At 39.0% G+C, this 24,118-nt stretch overlaps 1 protein-coding gene across 1 annotated transcript; it reads left to right on the top strand.

The window, feature by feature from the left end:
* Nucleotides 1-4,283: 4,283 nt before the first annotated feature.
* SLITRK5 (SLIT and NTRK like family member 5) lies at nucleotides 4,284-9,872 on the top strand (the record flags this gene model as incomplete). Its single annotated transcript, XM_082071472.1, has 2 exons — nucleotides 4,284-4,506; nucleotides 6,988-9,872. The coding sequence occupies exon 2, from the start codon at nucleotides 6,996-6,998 to the stop codon at nucleotides 9,870-9,872; it is 2,877 nt and encodes a 958-aa protein (XP_081927598.1). The 5' UTR covers nucleotides 4,284-4,506; nucleotides 6,988-6,995.
* Nucleotides 9,873-24,118: the final 14,246 nt, after the last annotated feature.

Raw genomic sequence — 24,118 nt, 5'->3', positions numbered from 1 at the left:
TAACATCCAGGCCACTTCTTTAGTTCTAATTTTACTTACATGGCTTACGAAGTTTCTACTACGTTCCCGTTTTCTGTGTAAGTTTTGGTTTAACAAGGTTTCTGACCACTCTCACTTTGGTTTTATACCTTCTGACTTCTGATACAGATTTCTCCCTGCTGATCAATATCTCTTTTTCATTCTTTATAGGTTTTGTGATTACTCTTAATAACTTGCTTAAGTTTTCTACCTTCTGGGAATTCTTTCTCATCCCAGTTGCTTGGGGGGTTTTTTGTTTGTCCTCTCCCGAATGTAAACATTCAATAGCATTTGCAATTTTTTACACAAGGTAATATCATGCCTTATCTGAACATTAATTCTGGTGCTCCTTAATCAAGACGATCTCACTAAACTTTTTGTTTCTCAGTTTGCCTTTCTGAAACACTGGACTACAGTTACAGATCCTCCACATTTTTTCTGTCTTGCAACTTCACACAAAGTGGAAAAGCTCAAAACCACTAGTTAAGATAATTATCTACCATGCGTTTTTCCTGCAGATCCTATAATTCATTAAAATTATGTCGAAGTTATCCTTGCCTCTTGCTTGCTCAGTATTTGTTCCACAGAAGAACCTATCCTCTATTCCATTCAGATTCATGTTATCCTCAACATCATTGGTTAATTTTTTTTCTATTTGCCTGTGAGAAAGCACACAAATTGCATAATCACACAATATGATTTTTTTTCCTTTTTTTCTTGTCTTTTTAGGTATTATTGTCCAAATCAAGTCTGTACAAGCAGATTCATAATAGATTGCATCCCATGAATTTGTTTTCCAACCTTTTACTCAACAGTTTTCATTCAGACACTATTTCATCTTCACTCTCAAATCTAACTTTATTGCAGTCTTAACAGTCTTTACTCCTTAACAGTTTTAAATGCATTAACATGAAATTATTTCACCACTTTTTTTGTCTTTCCTAAACAGTATGTATCCTTCAGTTCCAACATATTTCACTTACAAATTTGGTACCTTCCAGTTTTCTCCTAATGTCTGGTTCCACAGGCTGTATCAACTGTTCCTGCTACTCTTTTTCACTGAAGTACTATAGAAAGGGTATAGACCTGCACAGTTACAAGTTATTCCAGTTATAATCCATATATTCATAATATCCTTTTGCTTATCTGTCTTTTCTGTTGTACCATCCTCATTCATGTCCCTCTATTTGTATTCCATATGACGACTATATGAGTTACTTCCAACTTTCCTCATGAGTTTTTCCGTTTAAAGGTTTTTAGAATCTCCCGGTTTAATGAAAAGGAGATGAAAGATAAATTAGCAAAAGGCAACACACTATAGTAATAAATAAATATTTGTTTATCATAAATTTATCAGCACTGTTTGATGTCTGTGCGCTCAGGTTTATAATGACAGTCCTAGTTCAAATATTCAAATATAACTTTCCACTGTAAGGAATACTTTCAGATTATGTAGACTCCATTCAAATGGAGTGTAATTCCTTACTGGTTTCAGCAAGGAAACAGAGCTGTGCCCTTATGGTAGTCATGCATTTGAAATAAATATTCTGCAAAACTATACAGAACTTTAAGGTGTTTTACCAAAACTATAATGTTAATCAGAATAAGAATGAATGGAACAGCAGCATAATAGTTCTACACCAATAACTATTTAAACCTTGTGTGTATTACCAAAATAATCTAGGAGTCTAACAACTTGCAAGTAAAATTTCATTAAATCAGATTTTTCTATTCATTGTATTTTTCAATATCTCATTACACAGGACCAGAATAATTAAACTGAAACATATGTACCTTACTGACTTTTACAAAATGGTTTTTAACATTATTTCAGGTTTATAAAATGTCAACTTTTCCAAAATTGTTTCATTGAAAGAAATAAGCTCAGCCTAGCTGCCAAGGTTTCTTAAAATATCTCTCCTATGAATAAAAAAGTATTTATGTGTGTCTAATTTTGTGTGTCAGAGAGAAAAATAGCATAGAAACACAGACAGATGCTATAAATATGATAAGCCTTAAAAATGAAAGCATACATGCATAAAATCCCATATATTCAAAACCAGAATTATTAATTCAAAACAAAAACGATTTTCAAAAATAGTGAGGTCATAAGAAACTCCTCTAAAACATCCCTATTTACAATCTGTAAATTCTTTTTATTCCACTATCATCATATATTTAATGTGGAATACTAGAAAAGCAGTAAGAATGGAGGTGGGGTGGGGGGAAGTGCCCTGAGTAATTTGGTATTCTTTTCCTGACTGAAAGTAGTATCTCAGAAATCAGTCTGAAGCCATACAAAACCTTCCACTGAAACAAATGGTTTTGCATCAAAACAGGAATGTCAGAGATTCTTTAATAACAGAAGTACTTTGTCCCATTAAGCTGCTTTCCAAAAGCTTCCACAAGGTCAAGAATATTACCTGGTTTATATAAGAAAGTTGTCTTCCATCCAAACACCAGATCTTACTTATTTCAGGCCTAGGAAAAAAAGGATTATTTGAGTCACACTCCTTTTACATTTTCAAGGAGAAGAATACACCTTTTAGGGAAGGTTCAGCATTAAAAAAAAAAAAAAAAAAAAAGTATTTCTCTTCACTCATCCTTGGATTTAGCATGTTGGGATCTTAAGATATGAGTTGACAGAGGTCTGCTGAAGATATAATAGATGTGATGAATGCACATATCATATGTAGAGTATTCTTCCCTCTTTAGTGTTTAGACTGGCACAAGAAAACCTGTGAAGGCACAACTACGTCTAGTATTACCTTTTGATTTAGAGAGGGATGCTGTGCTGTGCACATGGGATGTACTTTATGTGTTCCTTTATGCACAACACCTATTTGATTTACATACTAAAATGTATACAGCACATCACAGTAAAGAATACACAAATGTGAACATGTGCACATCTTTGCATGTATGCAATTAAATTACCTTTTTTCTTTGAAGTTCAGCCAAATATGTAATTTCGCAGAAAATAAAAAACTAAAGCTAAACGTAAAAACCATCACCCCTGCCACTGCCAGCTTTGCTCACACAAATATCCCTCCATGTTCCGTATGCAAATGAAATAACGGCAGTTCTTCGAACCGGCAACAAAGATAATGCAGTCAGCGCGGCGTCGCCTACTTCGTTTCTCCCCGTCGCAACCACCAACGCCGCCCGGCAGCCCAACGCCCCCCGGGATACCCCTGCGCAGCGCCCGCCCGCCCTGCGGGGCTGCCCGGGGCCAGGGGCAGCGCGCCCGCGGGGCGGCCCCTGTGCAAGCCGGCGCGGCCCATCCGCCGCCCTGCGCTGCCACCTGGCGGCGACGGAAGGCATCACACCGCCCCGCGGCCGCGGGGACCGCCTGGGTATGGGGGGCGCCCGCAGAGTGGTTTAGTTGTTGCTGCTGCATCCCCACTCCGACCCGCTCCACACTCCGTGGCTGGAGTGGGCAGAGGGGTAAACATAAACTCAGCGCCCCAGACACACACCCCGCGTCCCCGGTTTCGGAGGATGCGCGTATTGAAACCCGCCGTTTCCTTTTCACGCGACCACCCAATTCCCTACGGTCTCCGCGTATGCAGCGGAGGCTCCGGCACAGTCAGAAACAGCAGCGGTGGCCGCCGGGCCACTGGCTCCTGGCACCCGCTCCGCGCTGCTCCGCCCAGCCATGGCCAAGGAGCGCCGCAGGGAGAGGACGGGGGCGGCTGCGCTGCCTCTCCGCTCCCTACCGCGGACGGCCGGGCCCCGGGACTACGGCCCGAGGGTTTGGGGAAGAGCGGGGTCGGCGTCCAGGGCGGCGGCGGAGCGCGGGGAAAGTTGGCCAGTGCTGGGGAAAGTGTGAGTACAGCCCCGGAGTGCGTGGGGGTGGGGGTGTGACGGGGGCGCGGCGCTCGTATCGGCATGTGTGTGCCTGCGCGTGTGCGGTGTGTGACCGTGCGTGCGGGGTGCGTAGTGCCGAGCGGGGCCGACTGCCCGTCGCGCCGTCAGCTGGGGACACCCGCCCCACCGCCCTGGACCGCGGCCCTCCCCCGCGGACCCTCCCTCCCGCCTCCCTCGTCACCCCTTCCGCCTCTCTCCTACCCTCGACACCCCCCGCCCCTCTCAGCCCCCGCTCCCCGCCACCGCCCCGCCTTCCCCTCCCACCGCTCCCCCTCCCGCTGCGCTCAGCGGCGGCGGCGAAAGCGCGCCCCTCCGCCGGCCGCCCCCCGCCCTCGCTGTGCAGGAGCGCGCCCCCGCGGCTGCTCGGGCACGCGCCCGCGCGCATGTGAGTGTGTGTGTGTGTGTGTGCGTGTGTGTGTGCGCCCCTGTGCGAGCGCGGGTGTCTCGGCGCCGCCTGCGTGCGGGGGGTGTTTGTGTGCGATCCGCACCGAGCCTCCCCGGCTGCCGCGATACTCGCCTCCGCCGCCGCCGCCCCGGCGGCTCCGCGAAGCGCCCGCGCAGCGGGTCGGCATCTTCATGGGTTGCCACCATGCTTAGGCCCCGGAGATTTCGGGCGAAGTAAGTACCACGATTGACTTTTCTCGTGCTCCCTTTCTCTCTCTCTTCTTCCTCCCTTCCTGCCCCCCCCGCCACCCGCCCCTTCACCGCCGGGTCTTTCCTTGCTGTTGCTTTCCACCCCCAACCCCTCCCCCGTCCCCGTCCTCCCTCCCGGAAAGCCATTTCTCCCAACTCTGGGTGCTGCTCAGTTGGGTGGCAGTGTCCGTCTGGGGCTGCTTGCTTGCTGCTGCTGCTGTCGGCGGTACTGAAAGCCGCTTCGAGCCGGATATGCAGTGCGGTAATCTAAGGGCTGAACTCTTCGGGGAAAAAGCCACATACACAAGAAAAATCCCGATGCAACCCCTTTCCTCTTCTCCCCTCCCCCTTTCTCTCTCTTCCCCCCTCACCCCCCCATATGAACCTCTGTAGGGAGCTGGCGAACAGCAGCACGCAGTCATCAGAGAGGGGTTTCCAAGGCGGGATTGCAACCTTGCATACAGCCAGCTACAACTTTATTTTCTTTACCTCCCATCCCCACCCCCCTTTTTTTTTCTTCATGGAAAGGGAGAAAGGAGGAGGGAAGGAATATTGTATTTGCCTCCTTTACTAACCATAATTGAATTAAAGTTGTAAAATGCCTGGGAGTTTAACACTGACCGGGCAGGTTTTCAATAGCTTTTTTCTTTTTTTTTCTCCAAAGAAGAACTGTCAGTTAATAGATGAATGGATCTGATCAAGCTAAGAAAGAATATGTGAGATACATGCCTTTGAGTAAGATTTCTGCTGCCTTCATGCAGTGAAGCCTTTTGCTTTGAGTAATTCCAATCCAGTTGACGTCTGGTCAGAATTAAAGAGATTCGCCGAGACTTCCAATTTCTTGCTGCATGACTGCCTTTGCTGCAAGTGCAAGATTTGCAGCCTTGAATCTGATGCTACAGGAGATGTCTTGCAGTACTGAGACTTGCCATTTTTTAGGATGCGTTCCTCCAAACCAGAGTTGTGGCATGAGGATTGGAGCTCTGAGGTGGACGATAGAAAATGCAAGCCTGCTCCAAGATCCCAGCATTTACGCCTGGATGATTTATTAGTCTTCCCCTACCGACACACACAATCCATTTATTTTCCCTATTCATATTGTTTTAGACTAGTAGAAGAAAGCCACAAGGAGTCAAAAAGACTTCAAGAATGAGTGGATTTGGGATCTGTTTCCAGCTAGGTGAAATTCGGGTATTATATTACTGACGTAGGTCAATGATAGGGTTTCCCTTCCACCCCCCTTGGCTTTTAATCAGCCTGGGTGTCTTCTTCCCTAAAGGATGAAGAGTGCTGACAGCCATCGCTGCTTATAATCAGTAACTCTGATGCTTGGAGGGTTGGCGATGAGATATTTTCATGAGACCTATTTAAATCTCTCCACTTCTACGAGGCTAGTTTTGGAGAATGTTGGGAATAAGCGTTATGTCAGATATGGCTGAAACTCCGAAGATGACCCACATGTTTTACATTTTTCACAATTTTTGGGTGAGTGGTTAAAACATTTCCTTTAAGTGTGTGTGTGTGTGTGTGTGTGTGTGTGTGTGTGTGTGAGAACTTAGACATCTGCTTGATCGTCAGCTCTGTTACATTGTACATAACTCATGGAGGAGGAGGGGGATCAGGAAATCAATTAAAATGATTTACTTGTGTAAAGAAACAAAATTTCTCTTACTGAAGAGAGCTGCTAAGTGCATTGAAGTAGGACATTAACTTGTTTCATTACTGAAGAATTCTGCCACAAAAGTCATCTAGGGGATGCATGTGTGTGTGTGTGTATGTCTGTGTGGGTGGGTGTGTGCTTTGTAAATGTATAGATAGAAAAAAAATAGAGTTTTAAGAAATGGTTGAAGTGGAGAATGTGTTGGTATTCTCTCTATTGAATTAAGCTGCCGTTTTCAGCACTGAGCATTTTTCTTTGGATTCCTACCAGGGCATTTCCACCACTGGTTAAAAATCAAGGTAGAATGAGGGGAAAACCTCGGTGCACTGTTCACTGGGGAGGTTCTGAAGGGAAGGGGGGAGCTGAGTAATAGGGAAGGTGGAAAACCTCATAAAATGGTGCTTCTTTTCTCTTAAATTAGAACTGTGAAACTGAACTGACAGCCATTTTATGTATATTTATGGGGCTGGTCATGAAAAAGAAATCCAAGGAAGCATTGAAATGCACCCCACAGGAACAGAACCAGAACAATTCCTACTGTGACCTCACCTTTTTAAACACCGCAGGCATTTGACTCTCTAGGAGTTGCCTATCAACCTTTTAATCAATGCATGTCATCCAGTTTTCGAAAGTGTGGGAATTAGAAGTGACAGGAGGGCTTTTTTTGTTTGTTTGTTTGTTTGTTTGATAAACGATCCATTCTCTCCCCCACTGAAGATATATATAAACTTTGTGTCCACTTTAAATTTTATAGGGCTATGCTATTATGTTGCTTTCTTTTTTTTTTTTTTTCCTTACCCTTACAGGAAATAAAATGTATGCTTGCTGCTCTACAGTAACTTTGGAACAGGATCTCAACAAAAAAATGCATATCTGGATGCTGCAGACAATTGTATTTGCTTTAACATCTCTAGTCCTTTCATGGGCAGAAAGCATCGAGTATTATGGGGAAATCTGTGATAATGCATGTCCTTGTGAGGAGAAGGACGGCATCTTAACAGTGAGCTGTGAAAACAGAGGAATCATCAGCCTTTTTGAGATCAGTCCACCAAGGTTCCCTGTCTACCACCTCTTGTTGTCTGGGAACCTTTTGAACAGGCTCTACCCAAACCAGTTTGTTAATTACACGGGAGCTTCGATTTTGCATCTGGGTAGCAATGACATACAAGACATCGAAACAGGGGCCTTTCATGGTCTGAAAGGTTTAAGGAGGCTGCACCTGAACAATAACAAGCTGGAACTTTTACGAGATGACACTTTCCTTGGGCTAGAGAGTTTGGAATACCTACAGGTTGATTATAATTATATTAGCGTCATTGAACCCAATGCCTTCAGCAAACTGCATTTGCTGCAGGTGCTGATTCTCAATGATAACCTCCTCTCCAGTTTGCCCAACAACCTTTTCCGTTTTGTGCCCTTAACTCACCTGGACCTGAGGGGTAACCGGCTAAAGCTGTTGCCCTATGTGGGCCTTTTGCAGCACATGGATAAAGTGGTGGAGCTGCAGCTGGAGGAGAACCCCTGGAATTGCTCCTGTGAGTTGATTGCTCTAAAGGATTGGCTGGACAGTATCTCATACTCTGCTCTGGTGGGAGATGTGGTTTGTGAGACCCCTTTCCGCTTACATGGTCGAGACTTGGATGAAGTCTCCAAGCAGGAGCTTTGCCCCAGGAGGCTCATCTCGGATTATGAAATGAGACCACAGACACCATTAAGCACCACAGGGTATTTTCACACTACCCCAGCTTCGGTCAACTCAGTGGCCACTTCTTCTTCAGCTGTTTACAAATCCCCCCTGAAGCCCCCCAAAGGGACCCGCCAACCCAACAAGACGAGGGTGCGCCCTACCTCCCGCCTGCCCTCAAAAGATCTGGGATACAGCAACTACGGCCCCAGCATTGCCTATCAGACCAAATCCCCGGTGCCTTTGGAGTGCCCCACTGCCTGCACTTGCAACTTGCAGATTTCTGATCTGGGCCTCAATGTCAATTGTCAGGAGAGGAAGATTGAGAGTATTTCTGAACTGCAGCCCAAACCCTATAATCCTAAAAAGATGTATCTGACGGAAAACTACATTGCTCTGGTACGCAGGGCAGATTTTGTGGATGCTACTGGGCTGGATTTGCTGCACCTGGGCAATAATCGGATCTCGGTCATTCAGGACCGGGCTTTTGGGGATTTAACTAATTTGCGAAGGCTGTACCTGAATGGGAACCGGATCGAGCGGCTGAGCCCGGAGCTGTTCTATGGACTGCAAAGCCTGCAGTACCTCTTCCTGCAGTACAACGTCATCCGGGAGATAGAGGCAGGCACCTTTGAACCTGTCCCCAACCTTCAGCTCTTGTTTTTGAACAACAATCTTCTGAGATCTTTGCCAGGGAACATTTTTTCTGGTTTGTCTCTCTACAGGCTGAGCCTGCGGAGCAACCACTTCTCCTATCTGCCGGTGAGCGGGGTGCTGGACCAACTGAAATCCCTGCTGCAGATCGACTTGCATGAGAACCCCTGGGACTGTACCTGCGACGTGGTGGGCATGAAGCTGTGGCTGGAGCAGCTCAACACCGGTGTCCTGGTGGACCAGGTTATCTGCGAGTCCCCTAAGAAGTTTTCCCAGAACGACATGCGGGCCGTCCGGGTGGAGCTGCTCTGCCCCGACTACTCGGACATCGTCGTCTCCACACCCACGCCGTCCCCGGGCCAGCTGCCGGCCAGGACCACCCCTTCCTCCTCCACCGTGCGGCTCAACGGCACGGCGGCGGCGGGCGGCTCTGCGCCCGTGGGCGGTGCCGGCGGCGGCAGCTCCTCGGTGCCGCTGTCGGTGCTGATCCTCAGCCTGCTGCTGGTCTTCATCATGTCGGTCTTCGTGGCGGCGGGGCTGTTCGTCCTGGTGATGAAGCGGCGCAAAAAGGGTCAGGGTGACCACGCCAGCACCAACAACTCCGACGTGAGCTCCTTCAACATGCAGTACAGCGTCTACAGCGGCGGCCACCAGCACCACCACCCCCACCTCCAGCAGCACCCGCCACACCGCGGCAGCGGCGGTGGGGGAGGTGGCGGGGGAAGCGCGGCGCTGCCCAAAGTGAAGACCCCCGCCGGCCACGTCTACGAGTACATCCCGCACCCTCTGGGCCACATGTGCAAAAACCCCATCTACCGCTCCCGGGAGGGCAACGCGGGAGAGGATTACAAAGACCTCCACGAGCTCAAGGTCACCTACAGTAGCCACCCCCTGCAACCCGGGGGGGGTGCGCCGCCGCCCCCGCCGCCCCCGCCGCCCGGCGGGGAGGATGCGCCCGTGCGCAGCCCCGCGTACAGCGTGAGCACCATCGAGCCGCGGGAGGAGCTGCTCTCCCCAGTGCAAGACGCCGATCGCTTTTACAGGGGCATTTTGGAGCCCGACAAACACTCCTCCTCCTCCACGCTGGGCACACCCGGCTCCACCCTCCCCGACTACCCCAAGCTCCCCGCCACCTACACCTACTCCCCAAACTATGACCTTAGGCGTGCCCATCAGTACTTGCACCCGGGGCCGGGGGACGGCCGGCTCCGGGAGACGGTGCTCTACAGCCCCCCGAGTACTGTCTTTGTAGAGCCCAACAGGAACGAGTACCTGGAGCTAAAAGCAAAACTAAACGCAGAGCCGGACTACCTCGAAGTGCTGGAAAAACAGACCACATTCAGCCAGTTCTGAGAAACAGCTTCCCTCTCCCCCAACCACAGCAGCTCCTTCTCTAGAGTATTTGTATTTAACAACCACGCGCAAAACAAAGAAACGTAAATGCTGACCTCCTCCTCGCCCCTCCCCCCCCCCCACTTTTTTTCCCCTTTTAATTCATTTTATTGTAGGGTGAAGTGCCTTGGCACAGGATTTTTCAGCTTCGGTGAATGATTTTGAAAGGGTGTGCTGTTTATTTTATTTTTTATTTTTGTTTTATTGTGTTTGGAAATAGGAAACCACCTATTGTGTAAATTGAGCACAACACTGGTATTGTGCATATGTCCATATATGCTTGGGGAAGGTGGTAGGGTGGTCTTGTCAGGTCATATTCAGGTTACAAATACAAAAGTAATGGTCACTTTTTTTTTTTTTTTTTTTTTTTTTTTTTGGTGTACAGACATTTTTAAATTTTGTTTTCCTTCTGGTTGAAGAGTACAGCGCACATTTTCCCCTTTTATCCATGAGTGAGTCTAAATGGCTTTTATGGAGAGATTAGCACACCCCGACTTTAATACAAGGTTTCCTTTTTTTAAGGATGTGTTTGTATGCTTTCTGGACTTTTGAATTAAAAAATATATTATGATATTTAAAAGGATCACTGTAGATGTGGAAAAATCATTTAAGAGTGCAGAGATATATGATCCATAACTGGTTAGTGAAAATAACTTATTGATGAAATATAAAAAAATATTTTATTGTAGCACCTATTTTTATATGCACATTAGCATTTCTCTTTCCTTCACTATTTTAGGGCCTAATCCTGCAAATTCTTACTTGCTTGAGTGTCTTTACTTGTCAAAGAAGCCCCAGATTAGGCCTTCATCCTGCAGGCACATGAACAACTTTACCAACGTGCATAGTTTGTAGACTCACTCACTGAGCAAAGTTAGTCAAATGTCCAAAAGATTACAATAAAGGATGAAGAACTATTCTTACAAGTGAAACTACTGGGAAGTTTTAAGTGGTTTTTATTTTTTTCAGGATGGGGTCCAAAGTCTGCCAATTGCTTTAAAGTGTTGCACTACACCAAGAGCTTCTTTTCCAAAGCTGATGTAGTATCAGGGGGAGCTTTTAAATCACTACAGATAATGCCAATTATGACCAAATTGTAACAGACAATCTAAGACATATAATTTGACCACAAGAGAAAAAAATAATGTTCCTCTATTTTAAAATTACCTTTTAGTAACCTCTTGTTCAGGCGTCTGGTTGGGCAAACTAGTGAGGGACATGTAGAAGATATTCATTTTACCAGGAAAAAAGTGTATTTCATTTTTGATTTGTCAGTGTTCTTTTTTTTTTTTTCATTATTTAACCAAATTATAATGGTTTTACAATTGTTGTAGCCATTTTCTGATTGTTTAGTCAAGTAAGATTGCACTTGTACAGATCCACATGTTTACTGGTATCCCGAAAGACCAAATTATGGACTGTACACATCTATATACAATGTCTTTACCCCTTTGGGCAGCAGGCAATGGCAAAGATATTCATATACACAGCATCACTGTAAATGGGACAACTGATGTCTCATATGTATCCCAGCACATGTGATTTTTTAATAGTTTCTGAATAAACACTTGATAAATATTTCAAATGTCAGAACATGAAGTAATGAGTACCTGAAGTTTAAAATTCCTTGCCAAAATTGTCTGTTTGTGTGTTGGATTCTCTTTTCTAGCAATTATGGCTCATCAGAAAGATCTAACATTTTTAGGCAAAATATAATGTGTTGTCTATTTTCAAAACACAACATATGATAATTACCAGCATATATAACATGGATCAGAGAGTGACACATGGGTATGTGTTTCACCAGCATACTGGATAGGATAGTTTTATATTTATGTTCTGTCTTCTTGCTGAAGAATTTCTTTAATATATGGAATGGAGTGTTATTTCACATGCGGTTTTGTCTTTTTTCATTAGGTTATCATGTTTGGTATTGTTTGCAGAATTGCTCACTAGTACATTTTTTATTGCTAAAGGGCTCTGTTCTCTTCTGCTTTTTCTCTCCATGTACAAACCGTCACTTTCTACAAAGACAAAGCTATATAACTGGTCCTTTGGAATTCAAGATAAATGTTTTTTTCTTGGCATGTGTTCTTCCCTCTATGCCACCCACACTGAGAAAAAAAAAAAAAAGAAAGTGTGACTGTATTTAGCTTGGACAGTTTAGTCAGTGGAGTGTTATTTCAGTTAGAAATGCAGATATGAAGAGTATTCTTTTGTCACTAGAGACACAACACATGGCTGTTCTGTGCACTGCTCTCGATCTCCTGTAGACCTCCTGCTGACACTAGTGAGACATGTGGGTATTGCTGCCTGAGGTGCAGTTCTGGAGCCCTAATTTTGAATTACCTCTTTTATAACTATTGCTGAAACCAGTGGCCTGGTTCTCCTTCCATTTAAACTCAGCAGAGGCCCACTTGTTAAACAGGCATAAGTAAGAAAATTTTCAGCCTCACTGGCTTCCTCATTCACTAAGCGAAAAGTGTGACTCAAGTAAAGATTGAATGAGAAGGTCCTACAAACAGTATGTTTCTGTTCATGTGTACATGTATTTCTTTTTCTCTGTGTTTCTAAACTCATAAACAGCAGTTTGAATAGGTGTCAATACAAATGTGGAATTAGGCCCTTCACATGAAAGGTACATTTTACATGGCATTCTGCCACAAAGAGGCAGCATCCACAAATGAGTAAATGAGCAGGAATTGCCTGGATTTGTAAGAAATAGTTGATAGAAATGCCTCGGCAGTTTGTTTATGCTTGCATTCTGATGCTGCCATTTCTGAAGCCTGTAGTAGTGCTGCTTCCATGTTTTCTGCACACAATAACTGGTAATGAAGAATTTTTCTACGTGTCTATACTAAAACTGGAACAATTAATTTAAATCTCTTCAATTTCTCATCTTCACTAGAAAAATATATTATCAATTCCATTACTGGAGGAAAAAAAAAAACAAAACAGAAATGGCATAAATTACCTTCAGAAAGTGCATTGTTGAAGATAAATCCTTAAAAAAGGATACAGAGTGCAAAATAGTATTCATTAGTTCATAATTATCCTGAAACACACCAGAAAGGGCTATTTGTAAATGAGGACTTTAATGGAAGCAGGATTTCCCACTCCCTGGCTACAATGATATATTATCTGTGGAAATTTATAGTGAGAACATGTAGATGGGAATGTGACCTGAAAAGGATGATGTGCTTCTGATTTGAAAACACAAGATAACTCATGTAAAGGAAAAAAAAAAATTGTATAATGATATGACTTTTGTTCTGTTAGCAAGATCATTGAAAACCTCTGCATGATGATCTGCTGAGTTAGTGCTGACCAAGGGGGTAAAAGTATAAGAAGAAGAAACAGAAAAAACCTCTTTTAAGAATTCGGAATATTATTTTAGCTTGGCTTAGGTTGGTATCAAACTGATTTAGATTGGGTATTAAAGTGATTTCCCCCCCCTTTTTTCTTTTAGTCTTTTGACAAGGGATATTGAGCTTATTGAATCACTCATATGGCTTCACATTTTTTGGAAAGTGTGAGAAATTCTGTAATAAAAGAGGAGAAAAGGTGGAAGAGGAATCCTAACTTCTCAGTGTAACTACTAGAATCCAGCCATGGCTTGTGATAATATAGAACATTTATTCTTATAAAGTAAAAAAGTATTGTTTGTATTTCTTTTTTTTTTTTTTTCCATATTGTACCACAAATACTAATGATGCATTTAGGGGTGAGATATCTTTTTTGCTCTCCTTTCTCTTTATACCTTTCCTTTCCTTTCCTTTCCTTTCCTTTCCTTTCCTTTCCTTTCCTTTCCTTTCCTTTCCTTTCCTTTCCTTTCCTTTCCTTTCCTTTCCTTTCCTTTCCTTTCTTTTTTTCTTTCTCCCTTTCCCCTTCCCCTTCCCCTTCCCCTTCCCCTTCCCCTTCCCCTTCCCCTTTCCCTTCCCCTTCCCCTTCCCCTTCCCCTTCCCCTTCCCCTTCCCCTTCCCCTTTTTTCATGTTCATTTTTATGTTTTTATTTTTTTATATTTTCCTTCCTTCTTTCTCTTTCCTCCTCTCCTCATCTATCCTATATTACATACTTTACTCCTGTCTTTGCTAAAACAACCTGAATTTCAAATGATCAGTCCCAGAAGATATACCCTGTAATTTCTAGACATTTTTTCACACTATTTGAAACACCAGATGTTATGTCAGTCTCATTATCAATTAGAAGTCTGACATACATGCAGCTTCCACTTTTATGCTTCTATGGCCCACATTCTCGCTTTTTTTTTTTTTTTTAAGATTTACCTCTCATTATTTTAATGGTCGCTTAGTCGCTTAAGGTAGTAAAAACATGTTCAGTTGATTCTGCATATTGCAGTATTTAATTTCTGAATGTTTTCTTATGTTTTCATTTTTTACAAAACATACAGCAAATTCTTTGGGTTATTCATCTTAGGAAAACATTAGATGTGGTGGTACCTTTTCTCATATCACATAATAACTTAATTCTTAAAGTAATATAGCGAAATTAATGGTAAGATCTTATAAGACCCTCTCACCCATGGAAAACACAATTTAGAAAATACATCTGAAAAGGCGGGAATAGCTAATCATGGTTGTTGGTAAAATCTGAAGGTGACATCCTGGTTCTGTAGTTTGTTCAGACTTCTATTTATCTGGAGCTAATATGTCTAGCCTGTGAGTTGTGTGTTTCTTACAGAAACTTTAGAGTCTGCTTAATGCATATGGTTCCCTCTCAGGGGGCGAATCCATTAAGACAATACATCCTGAAGGACAGCGTAAACAAGAGCTCCTTCATTTTTAGAGGGCAGGTTCTTTATATTGCTCTGTGTCTCCAGGGAGCCTGAATAGCCTTTTGCTTGTTTAAAGGCTGACATACCGAAATGCCGTGTCTCCAAACCAGCCTCTAGAGAAGGAGGCCAAAACCTTTGTTTGTCTTATGCAGAAATGAGAACGCTATTGGTGCTACAGGCATTAAACAAGAAAAATGGGGAGAGAAGAGAGAGTGAATGGCAGACAATTCCATAGCTGTCAGCCTTCAAATGGTCTTCACATCTGTATTGATTATTTGATTGTAGGGAATTGTACCTCCCTTCTGCAGCGACCATTTACTCTGGAAAATGTAGAACCTCAAGCTAAGGAGTGACAAGTGCATGGAGGAGTAGATGAGTGAGGCGGTTCTGTGGGAAGAGTAGGCAGGACAGCAGCACTCTGAAAGGGACGGCTGTACTAATGGTTTATTTACACCATTTCTCAACCCTTCTAAGAAGCTTTGCAATGTTCTCCGATGAAATGAGAGCACATAGATCTCCCTGCAGTCCAGCAATACTGTCTTACACATTTGTGTTTATCTATGTATTAATACTATCCTAATATAAATACGACAAGTCTTCACAATTTGTATTGCTTTTTTCTGTTCATTGTTCAGCTACATTTCAGAATACCTAGCTGTATGATAATACTCCAGAGATACTAAGTAAGCACAGTTATGCTTTAGAATAATTGTTTATTCTTAAAATACTGAACAGAACAGAGTTAGGAAACAAAAAGAGGCACATTTCAGTCCTAGGAAGCAGAGGTATTTATTTAATTGAATATACAAAGAAATAAAGTGTAATGAACCTTGTAATTAAATGGTTATCAAATTAACTATTTAACTTACAGCTAATGGGCCACATTTTGCTTCTACTTTTGTAAGTACAAAACTGGATTCCAGTGACTTCAGGAAATTACAAAACATTTACTTTGGTCTTATGAGTTTGGCTTATTGTCATTGAAATAAGCCAATTGTCTTAGCATTTTTGGTTAGTAAAGGGAAAAATCTGAATACAGGTATGATAAACATCTGTAGTTCTGCTGCATACCTCTAAAATTAATTACATCTATATCCAATCTACTGACAAATTAACTGAATGTTAATGTGGTATAGCACCGTAAAATTTATCTTGGAACAATGTTGTCCTGATTATATGGGAAGTTTACATCCACATGTACAAATGTGGTTCTTGAAAATGATGGACCCTATGAACTGACGACGTACCTTTATTTAATTCTGTGGGCTTGGTCCTGAAATTGTGTATTAGATTAAATAACTTGATAAAAGTTGTTCCATTTGTGGTGGTTTTGTCATGGAAGATGCAACCACTTTCACTGCAAATTTGCAATTTTACAGAAATCTATAGACCATAGATAGTTGAACGTCAAAGATTTTTTTTTTTTTTTTTCTGTTTGGACACAATTGCTGTTGTATATCATGACATGGTTGTGCGTGACCTTTCAAAAACAGTTCTAGAAAAGGGGGAGATAAAAATCTGAAATATTTCATGTAATGAAACATTTTCTTCTCATTATTTCAACAATATATCTGATTTTGTGATTATCAACACCTTCTGGTAATTTTGTACCAATACTGTGACAAAAAGTTTATATTCCTGCTTGGGAATGGAGACAAAATAAAACTTGAAAGGTGACAATCTAGTACAGTTTTCTAATTTCTGAAAGCAGAGTTTAATTACTAAGTAGATTATTATTTTGACCATCTGTATTTTTTTACCATCTGTATTTTAAGAAATAAATGTATATATGTGTGTGTATATGGAAGTGTATGCATACATATATAAGTATGCATATATATGTATGTATACATACACTTATATTCATCTATATTTCTTAAATTAACATTGTCTCTACTGTCATGTAAGAATATTTCCTTGTGTGTTTTGAAAGCTTTTAGGCCTGGAATGAAGCAAAAGTGCTTCAGATAGCATATGAAGCATATAAATGCTAGTTCCACAGAGTCACCAAACAGTCACTCCAGTCCTACAAGACTTCAGCTTGTCCAATATAGTGCTATAAATGTTGTTTTGTGATTGCTAGGAACAAAAGTTCAGGCCCAAATCCAGTTTGTAACTGGCTCAATAGAGATTGAGGGGCATTAATATTCTTACGCCTTAAAACTGTACTTTTAAATTTTGGAATAGTATCATATAACAAGAGTGGCCTGACTTTAACTTTGCTATAACTTCATTACAATAGCAACTAGTTTGTTGAGTCAAATGGATAAATAAACACATATTTACATGCTTCACCTACTAAATGTATCTATGAGAATTGAAACAGTTCTTTAAAATCTCTCATGTTTAGATATCTGAATTTAGTTTTAAAATAATAATTTCATAACTGTATTTAATTATGTAGTAAAAATTGCATGACAAAGATGTGTTCTCTTTCTAAATGCTGAACTTAGGAGAACAATTCAATTTATTAGTCACAACTATAATAAAGGTGGTAGTCTCAATGGCAGTTGCTTTCTGCTAAAATTAAAGCAGGGTTGTTCACAGTATTGATACTCTTCAGCTATGATAGTTTTATCATTGTAAATTCTATTTTAAAATTTATATATTAAACATTTAAGATGCATTTTCATGTTGGCATTTTATTAAGTTGAATCAAATATGTAATTACATTTATCTAAAATTTATTAGTTATGCAATTTTAAATAGTTTTCACAATTTTTAGGTCATTCATAGAACTATTTGTAAGGGATATAATAACGTGGTTACATGAATTTATGTATAGTTACATACAGTACTTCAGTTAGATTCTATCTGATACTTTATAGCACACCCAAATGTATAATTTACAGTATGTTTCACATGAAGGTCAAAAATCAAGAATATCTACATTTTTCTGTTTTCAGATTTTTTCAGATGCCTACATTAAGATCAAAGAAATTGAAACATATACGGTCAAAGAAAGAATATTCTGCTGAATCATTTCTTCCCAAGTATAAATATCTTCCTTTAGTGATGAGGAAAAGTACATCAAAGGAAAAAATGGCTAATCTGCATATTTGATGTTTTTAAAGTGAATGAAAATTCTCCCATTGATTTCATGTTTTGAAAGTATGGAATGCCTTTACAGTTTGTCTTGGTTTTGTATCTTCCTATTAGAGACAGTTCACTAGCTACCTTGCATAGGGAAAATACCTGCTACAAAATTGTTAAAAATCTCAATTAGTTATAATATCTTTATGTTTTATAACTTGGAGTATTTCTAAAGGTTGCTGTCTCTCCTCAGTGATTAAATGATGCTTGGCCTTCTAAGGGTGGATATTTTTAGTTTATTTCCATCTGAAGAAAGCATGCAGTGTCATTAATAATGGTTGTGGAAATGATTTAAAAATACTATATATTGATGGGTTCATTAAGTTATATCATTAATGTTAAAAAAACCCTATTTCTTTAAAACTGAGTTAACAGTTATACATTTTCTATTTTAATGTTCTGTTTCCTTGTCTTATTATTTATTTCTTTACCCTTCACGTTACTGAATCAAACTCTTTGCCTTTGTTTTGAAGTTTGCTTTTTTATTTTGAGTATGGAGCACAGTTGACTGCAGAGGGACCTAAGCTATTGTTCTTAGGGGTGTATATTTTCTGTTAGAGAAAAATATTGTACTCTTTAAGATAGCTGTTGGTTTTCTATGCAGAATCACATGTTCCTCATTTTTCCCCTCCTTTTCTCTCCATTCTTACACTGTGAGGCAGTGAAGAGGCATAAGTGTGTGTTTTTGTATCTCTGATAGGTGGAACAAGAACTTGAGTAAAATCCTCATCAATATCAAAGGAAATTTTGATTTAGGTAGGAATTAAAAAAAAAAAAATCTATCTATAGTATCATTAGTGTAAAACTGTAACATAAATACATACATTCATAAACATGTATTTATATGTATGTATATCTGGGGCACCAGTGTGCAGAAGGAAGCTTTTTTTGTTGTAGCTGATTTTTTTAATGCACCTCGTCTCAAAAAGAGGAACTGCCTTATAACTAAGCAATGCTTATATAATGAAGCTTTTCAGCATAATAATTTATGTGGTAAAATGAAATCAACACTTTCTGATCTGGTCTGAAACGTTTCTTTTTACCATTTTAGCACAGCAGGCAATAGCTATCAACAAGTAGCAAAGTACCATAGTATCATGTTGAACAGTATAAACTATTAGGTTTATTGTGCAACATATCACTTTAAAAGTTTTAAATGGTAGGAGTCTACTAATGCATATTGTACTAACTTGTACATCAACTCTAACAATTTTTTTTTCCCTGAAAAAACAAGAAATTGCTACTCTTTTGAGAAAAGTTATTTCTATAAATATAAAAAGTATTTAAATAATTATTCTAAATTCACCAATTTTTAGAAACATTGAATGTATTTATAATGGTTAATAACTTTTTATCCATACATAATTTTATACAATGAATATGTTCTATAATTTTCAGTATATGTTATATACTGAATGTTATCTGTAATTAAATATTTCTTAAGAATTCTCAGATTACTAAGAAGTTTTTGTTAGATTTGGTTAGGATCAGAGGTATATGGAGAAAAAATAATCCTCTCATAATTTTGTCTTCATAGCATTTATCTTAGGATCAATTATCCAAATGAATTGGACTAACTCTTAAAAATGTTAAAATATGTATTAATTTTACCTCATTTGTTATTTGAATGTTTGAGAATTATTTACTGCTCGATGTAATTATCTATGGTGAAATATCAAATTTCCTAATTTTGTCCTGATTCATACTATGTAATTTCCATTTACAGTTACATAGTAAAACTGTTTTTCTTTTATGTTTGTCCTATACTTAGTTACCCTTACTTCCTGCTCTCTGTGTTGATGTAAAGCCTCACAAATGATCATTTAATCATTAAGGCTCGATATTAATTCACAACCCTAACATAAAGATATTAACAAAGCAATGAAGACAAAAGTTCAAAGGTAGACTTTTATTCTCTGACTACTTCCACATGTGAATAAGTTGACTGATGTGAGTAGTCAAATCAAGTTCAGTCAGAATTCTTATATAACACACTTCCATGGTTGGAGAAAAGGAATTCAAATATATGTCTGACACATCCAGGCTTAAGTCAGTCCTCAGTCTGAGTTCTGGTTTGCTTGATGGAGTGTTTCTGAACATATTAAGATGTTGATTACTGTTACCAAAGTATTTTCTTCCTTTTAAAAAGGAATTTTCTGTTTTTACTTATGTAGACAATGTGCAATTAGGTGTGTGTATCAGAGAGCATTTTGATATCGTCACAAAGGCCTGAGGACCTTGAAATCTAATGCTGGTTCAATTTCTGCAATGCTGACTTTTTGTTTCCCTGTATTTTGGTTTTAACTGAATGTTACTGGTTTGAAAAAGTTACTTAAAATCATGTTTAAGCCTAACGGCAGAAGGGTACTGGGAGGGTTAATGAATATTTTCATTTATTCAGAGATTTTAATTGTAATGACATATATGGAAGATAAATAGTTATAGGTTCTGAATGTCTTCATTTTGTCTTGTCTTCTAAAGTTATTATTTTTTTTATTCAAACAGAAAGTACAGAATTTGAATTAAATATAAAGATGTTAAATAGCTGTCATCCAAAGGCTTCAATAAGAAGTACTGTTATTATTGTTTTTGTTTTTGTCATTGAACTCTGAAAAGTCAGGTCATGTTTATTTTTGGGACTCACTGGGTGAGTGAACAATGGCTAAGAGGCCTGGCACCTCTCTGTGTTAGAATGAGTTGAACTGCCACAGTGATGAAATAGAAGCCCTTTTTAGTGAAAGTATGTTTTGGGTATATAGTCAATTTATATTTATCTCTGCATTTTAAATATATAAATGTTGTCAAAACTATTTCTTAATATTGAGAATAAAAGCGGTTATTTGCAGGGCAGAGAACCTGAAAGCAAGGATTGTTGTTACCAGAAGTGAAAACAATGATTTTGCTTTCATCGTCCAAATGTAGAGATACAAAAGTAATAACATACAGAACATAGAACATTGATTACTTAGAACATTACAAAATCTTAAACATGTAAGCATCCTTTTCAAATATACAAAACCTTTTAACCCTTGATGTGAGAGTCTTATGTATAAAGGAGATTTTAGCCATAGTTAGGGCAGCATCAGTCCAAAGAGAAGGCAGGTAGTTTGATCTATCTTATTTATATAACCTTAGAAAAATCCTTCTGGTCGGCTTAGACTTTTTTTTTTTTTTTTTTTCCATTACACAGGAATCAAAATTCTTCATATCAAGTTGGAAATTATGGTGTCACAAAATGTCTCAATATCTGGACAAATAATCATACAGCAGCAATATTAAAATTGCTACAGCAAACACCTTTCTTCCCAAAGGATCCTAAAGTGCCTTACAAAATTGGGGCTTGTTCCTGCCCTGATTGAAGTCAATGGGAGCACTGCCAATGGGAACAGCACTGGGCACTTAAGAAGCTAATAAAAGCTGCATTCAGACATCACTTCTACCACTGAAATGTGTAACTGTTCAACTTACACAGCAATACTCCCCAGTGTTTTAAGACAGGAAGTGAATATTATCATATGCATATTGCAATTTTAAAAAATAAAATATAATTTTAAACAGATACCTGGCCCTAATATTAAAGTTAATATCCTAGCTTTTGGTTAAGAGTTCTGCTTGAGACTTCATCCAAAGTTTTGTATTTTTTTTCTGAAGATTTGAATATTAGTTCCAGTAGTTCTAATGGCTAATATCACTTTCATTGTTCATATATTGCATATACATATTTTGGAGCTCAGATTTGCATTTTATGTGCAATAGTATAAAATAATTTCAGAAAAATGTAACATGGAAATATAAGAAATCTATTATATATTTATTGTACCTTTTTGCTGATTATTTTTTAATTGCTACCTGAGGAAAGCTTGTTATTGTGATCAGTATTTGGCATATACTTCCACACTCTTTCATACTACATATTAAGCTGATTGCTGAGATATATCAGGGAAAGGCTTTGATGGTCGTATACCTGAGATGCCAGTTGGAAGCAAGCCTTATGCCATGTATTCTGATCTTTTTTTGTCTATTTTTAATACAGGGCCTTTAATATAAAACTTGTCAGCTATAAAAACAGTGACATGCTGTAATGAAAAAAAAAAGTGGGAACTAATGAACTAATGCAGATATTCATAATACTATGAAAAGGCCTGAATTTTTTTTTTTTTTTCATTCAGCCATTCACACTGGTGAAATATGAAATAATTAAATTATTTAACACTTTTGAAATTATTAAAATTTAACAAATGAAAGAGGAAAACTTTCAAGACACAATAAAAAGTTCCTTATCTGTGGGACTGTTTTGTTTGACTCTAGTTAGATGCTTTAAGATGTGACTAAAAAATAAGCTGGTCCAAGAGTAACTAAGCATCAGAACAACTTATCTAACTAATATGTACGTGCTGCACATTCCAAGAGAAGTTCGAGGTTACGGGGCTAGATAAATTCAACATTAGTCTTACTGAATCCATCTAGTCTTTTTGAATAAATATTTATTAAATAATCTGGCTAAATCACAGAAGATGCAGCTTTGCATTTTTGACATGTCCAAGATGAGAATACTCTGTACAGTTCATTAAAATACTATATTTACCTTATTAAAAACAAACAAACAAACAAACAAAAAACAGATGCAATCCCAATTTGAAAGACTGTTCTCTTTTTCATGCTGTACCTGCATAAAATATTTGCAGTGTAAGTGGATTCCCTTGGCCATCCCAGAACAGAAGATTAAAAAGGTACTTCATAAAAGGGTGTTTCAGAGAAATCACAGCACATTGTATGCATCTGTTATATGGACGTGGCTTTCAAGTGGTTTTGAGTGTTAGAGGACGGCACTCTGTTAGAACTTAATTCAGAATTGATTCATTAAGTTAGAGCTTAAATTTAGTTAGAACTTAAATTTCTCTGTCTACTAGAAACACAATATTTTACAACCTTTTATAACAACAAGAACCTGGAAATATACAAAGTCTATGTGGGATGAACAGATGCCATGTTTTCTTACCTACGTTTCTGTATAGAAGACTCACATCTTATCCAAAGGGAATCTGACATAAGTAAAAATAATTTGAAATTATTGTTCCAGAAAGCTACAGACAGATATGGAAAACAGCCATTAAACAACCAATTATTTTAATTTTCTTCATATGTGTTTTCAATAAAAGTATTATGTTATTAATACTTTTAATTAAGTCATTATTATGCCATAAAAACATTTTCTAGATTATATTTCACAGAAAAACATAAATGTTGATATTGAACTCTTTTACACAGACAAAAAAAGTAAGGAAGAAGTAACTATGTACGTGCTGATGACAGGGCAGGAGGAATTTAGCACTTCAGTCAAAAATAGGATTAGATTTTATCCTTAGGATAGGATTAGTGTGTGATGTCATGGTCACTTAATATGTTTCCTATTAGATCTTCCCTGAGGCCTGTTTTTGCAGTCCTTAATCAGGCAAAACACCCAGAGAAATCAGTGCACTTTTGCTTAGCACAGAAGTTTTCCGTCTCTTCTTTAGACTTCAAATTATTTAATTCATACAACGTTATATAATAAAGGGCTAAATTACAGTTACTCAAGAAAATTTAAAATGAAGTCCTATGCCTTTGAGGATCTGGGCCTAAAAGACTAATGCAATATTAAGATCATATATCTATCTTGTAGTAGAAATAAATTAGTGATTGTCAAATTCTGCATTCTTTGCTAATTTCCATCTTGTTTAGCAAAGCATTGTAGGATACGACCTTTAAAATAGTTTGTATTGTATTTTTTCACTAATAAATATTTTGTAAGACTTTACTGGGTACTATAATACTTTTTTCTTTTCATTAATTTCCCTTAAACATATTTTCATTGGCATATCTATAACCATTATAGGAAACATAAACTTTGTATTAGAAAGTGAGGTGAAAATAACACTTTTTTTTTTGACATGCTCAGTATAAGAAACCCTACACCTTCTTCCTGAGAAAGTACTTTTTTTCAAATGCATTTTCAAATTTGTTAAATAAAAATCTTCCTGATGAACAAAACATGACTTTGCCTAAAATAAAAACAAATCCAAATATTCAATTTACATAGTTTTATACTGAGAAATAACCTTTCTCAGAAGTGAATATTGCTCAGTATTTGAATGTGTATCACCAATATCGCCCCTCAAAATAACAAAACCTATCAGTAAAAATATGGTTGATCTATACTGCTAGAAACAGTTGCATTCAACTATCTTACAGAATTCATTGCTTTGTACTCTTACATTTAATTAATATACTATAGTATTAAGAGTACAAAATACGTTTTTTCTTACACAGTCATCTCAT

This window comes from Streptopelia decaocto (genome assembly GCF_964273445.1).
Source record: "Streptopelia decaocto genome assembly, chromosome: 1".
NCBI lineage: Eukaryota > Metazoa > Chordata > Aves > Columbiformes > Columbidae > Streptopelia > Streptopelia decaocto.
The sequence above is the reverse complement of the archived record's forward strand: the minus strand, read 5'-3'. Positions and strand labels throughout refer to the sequence as shown.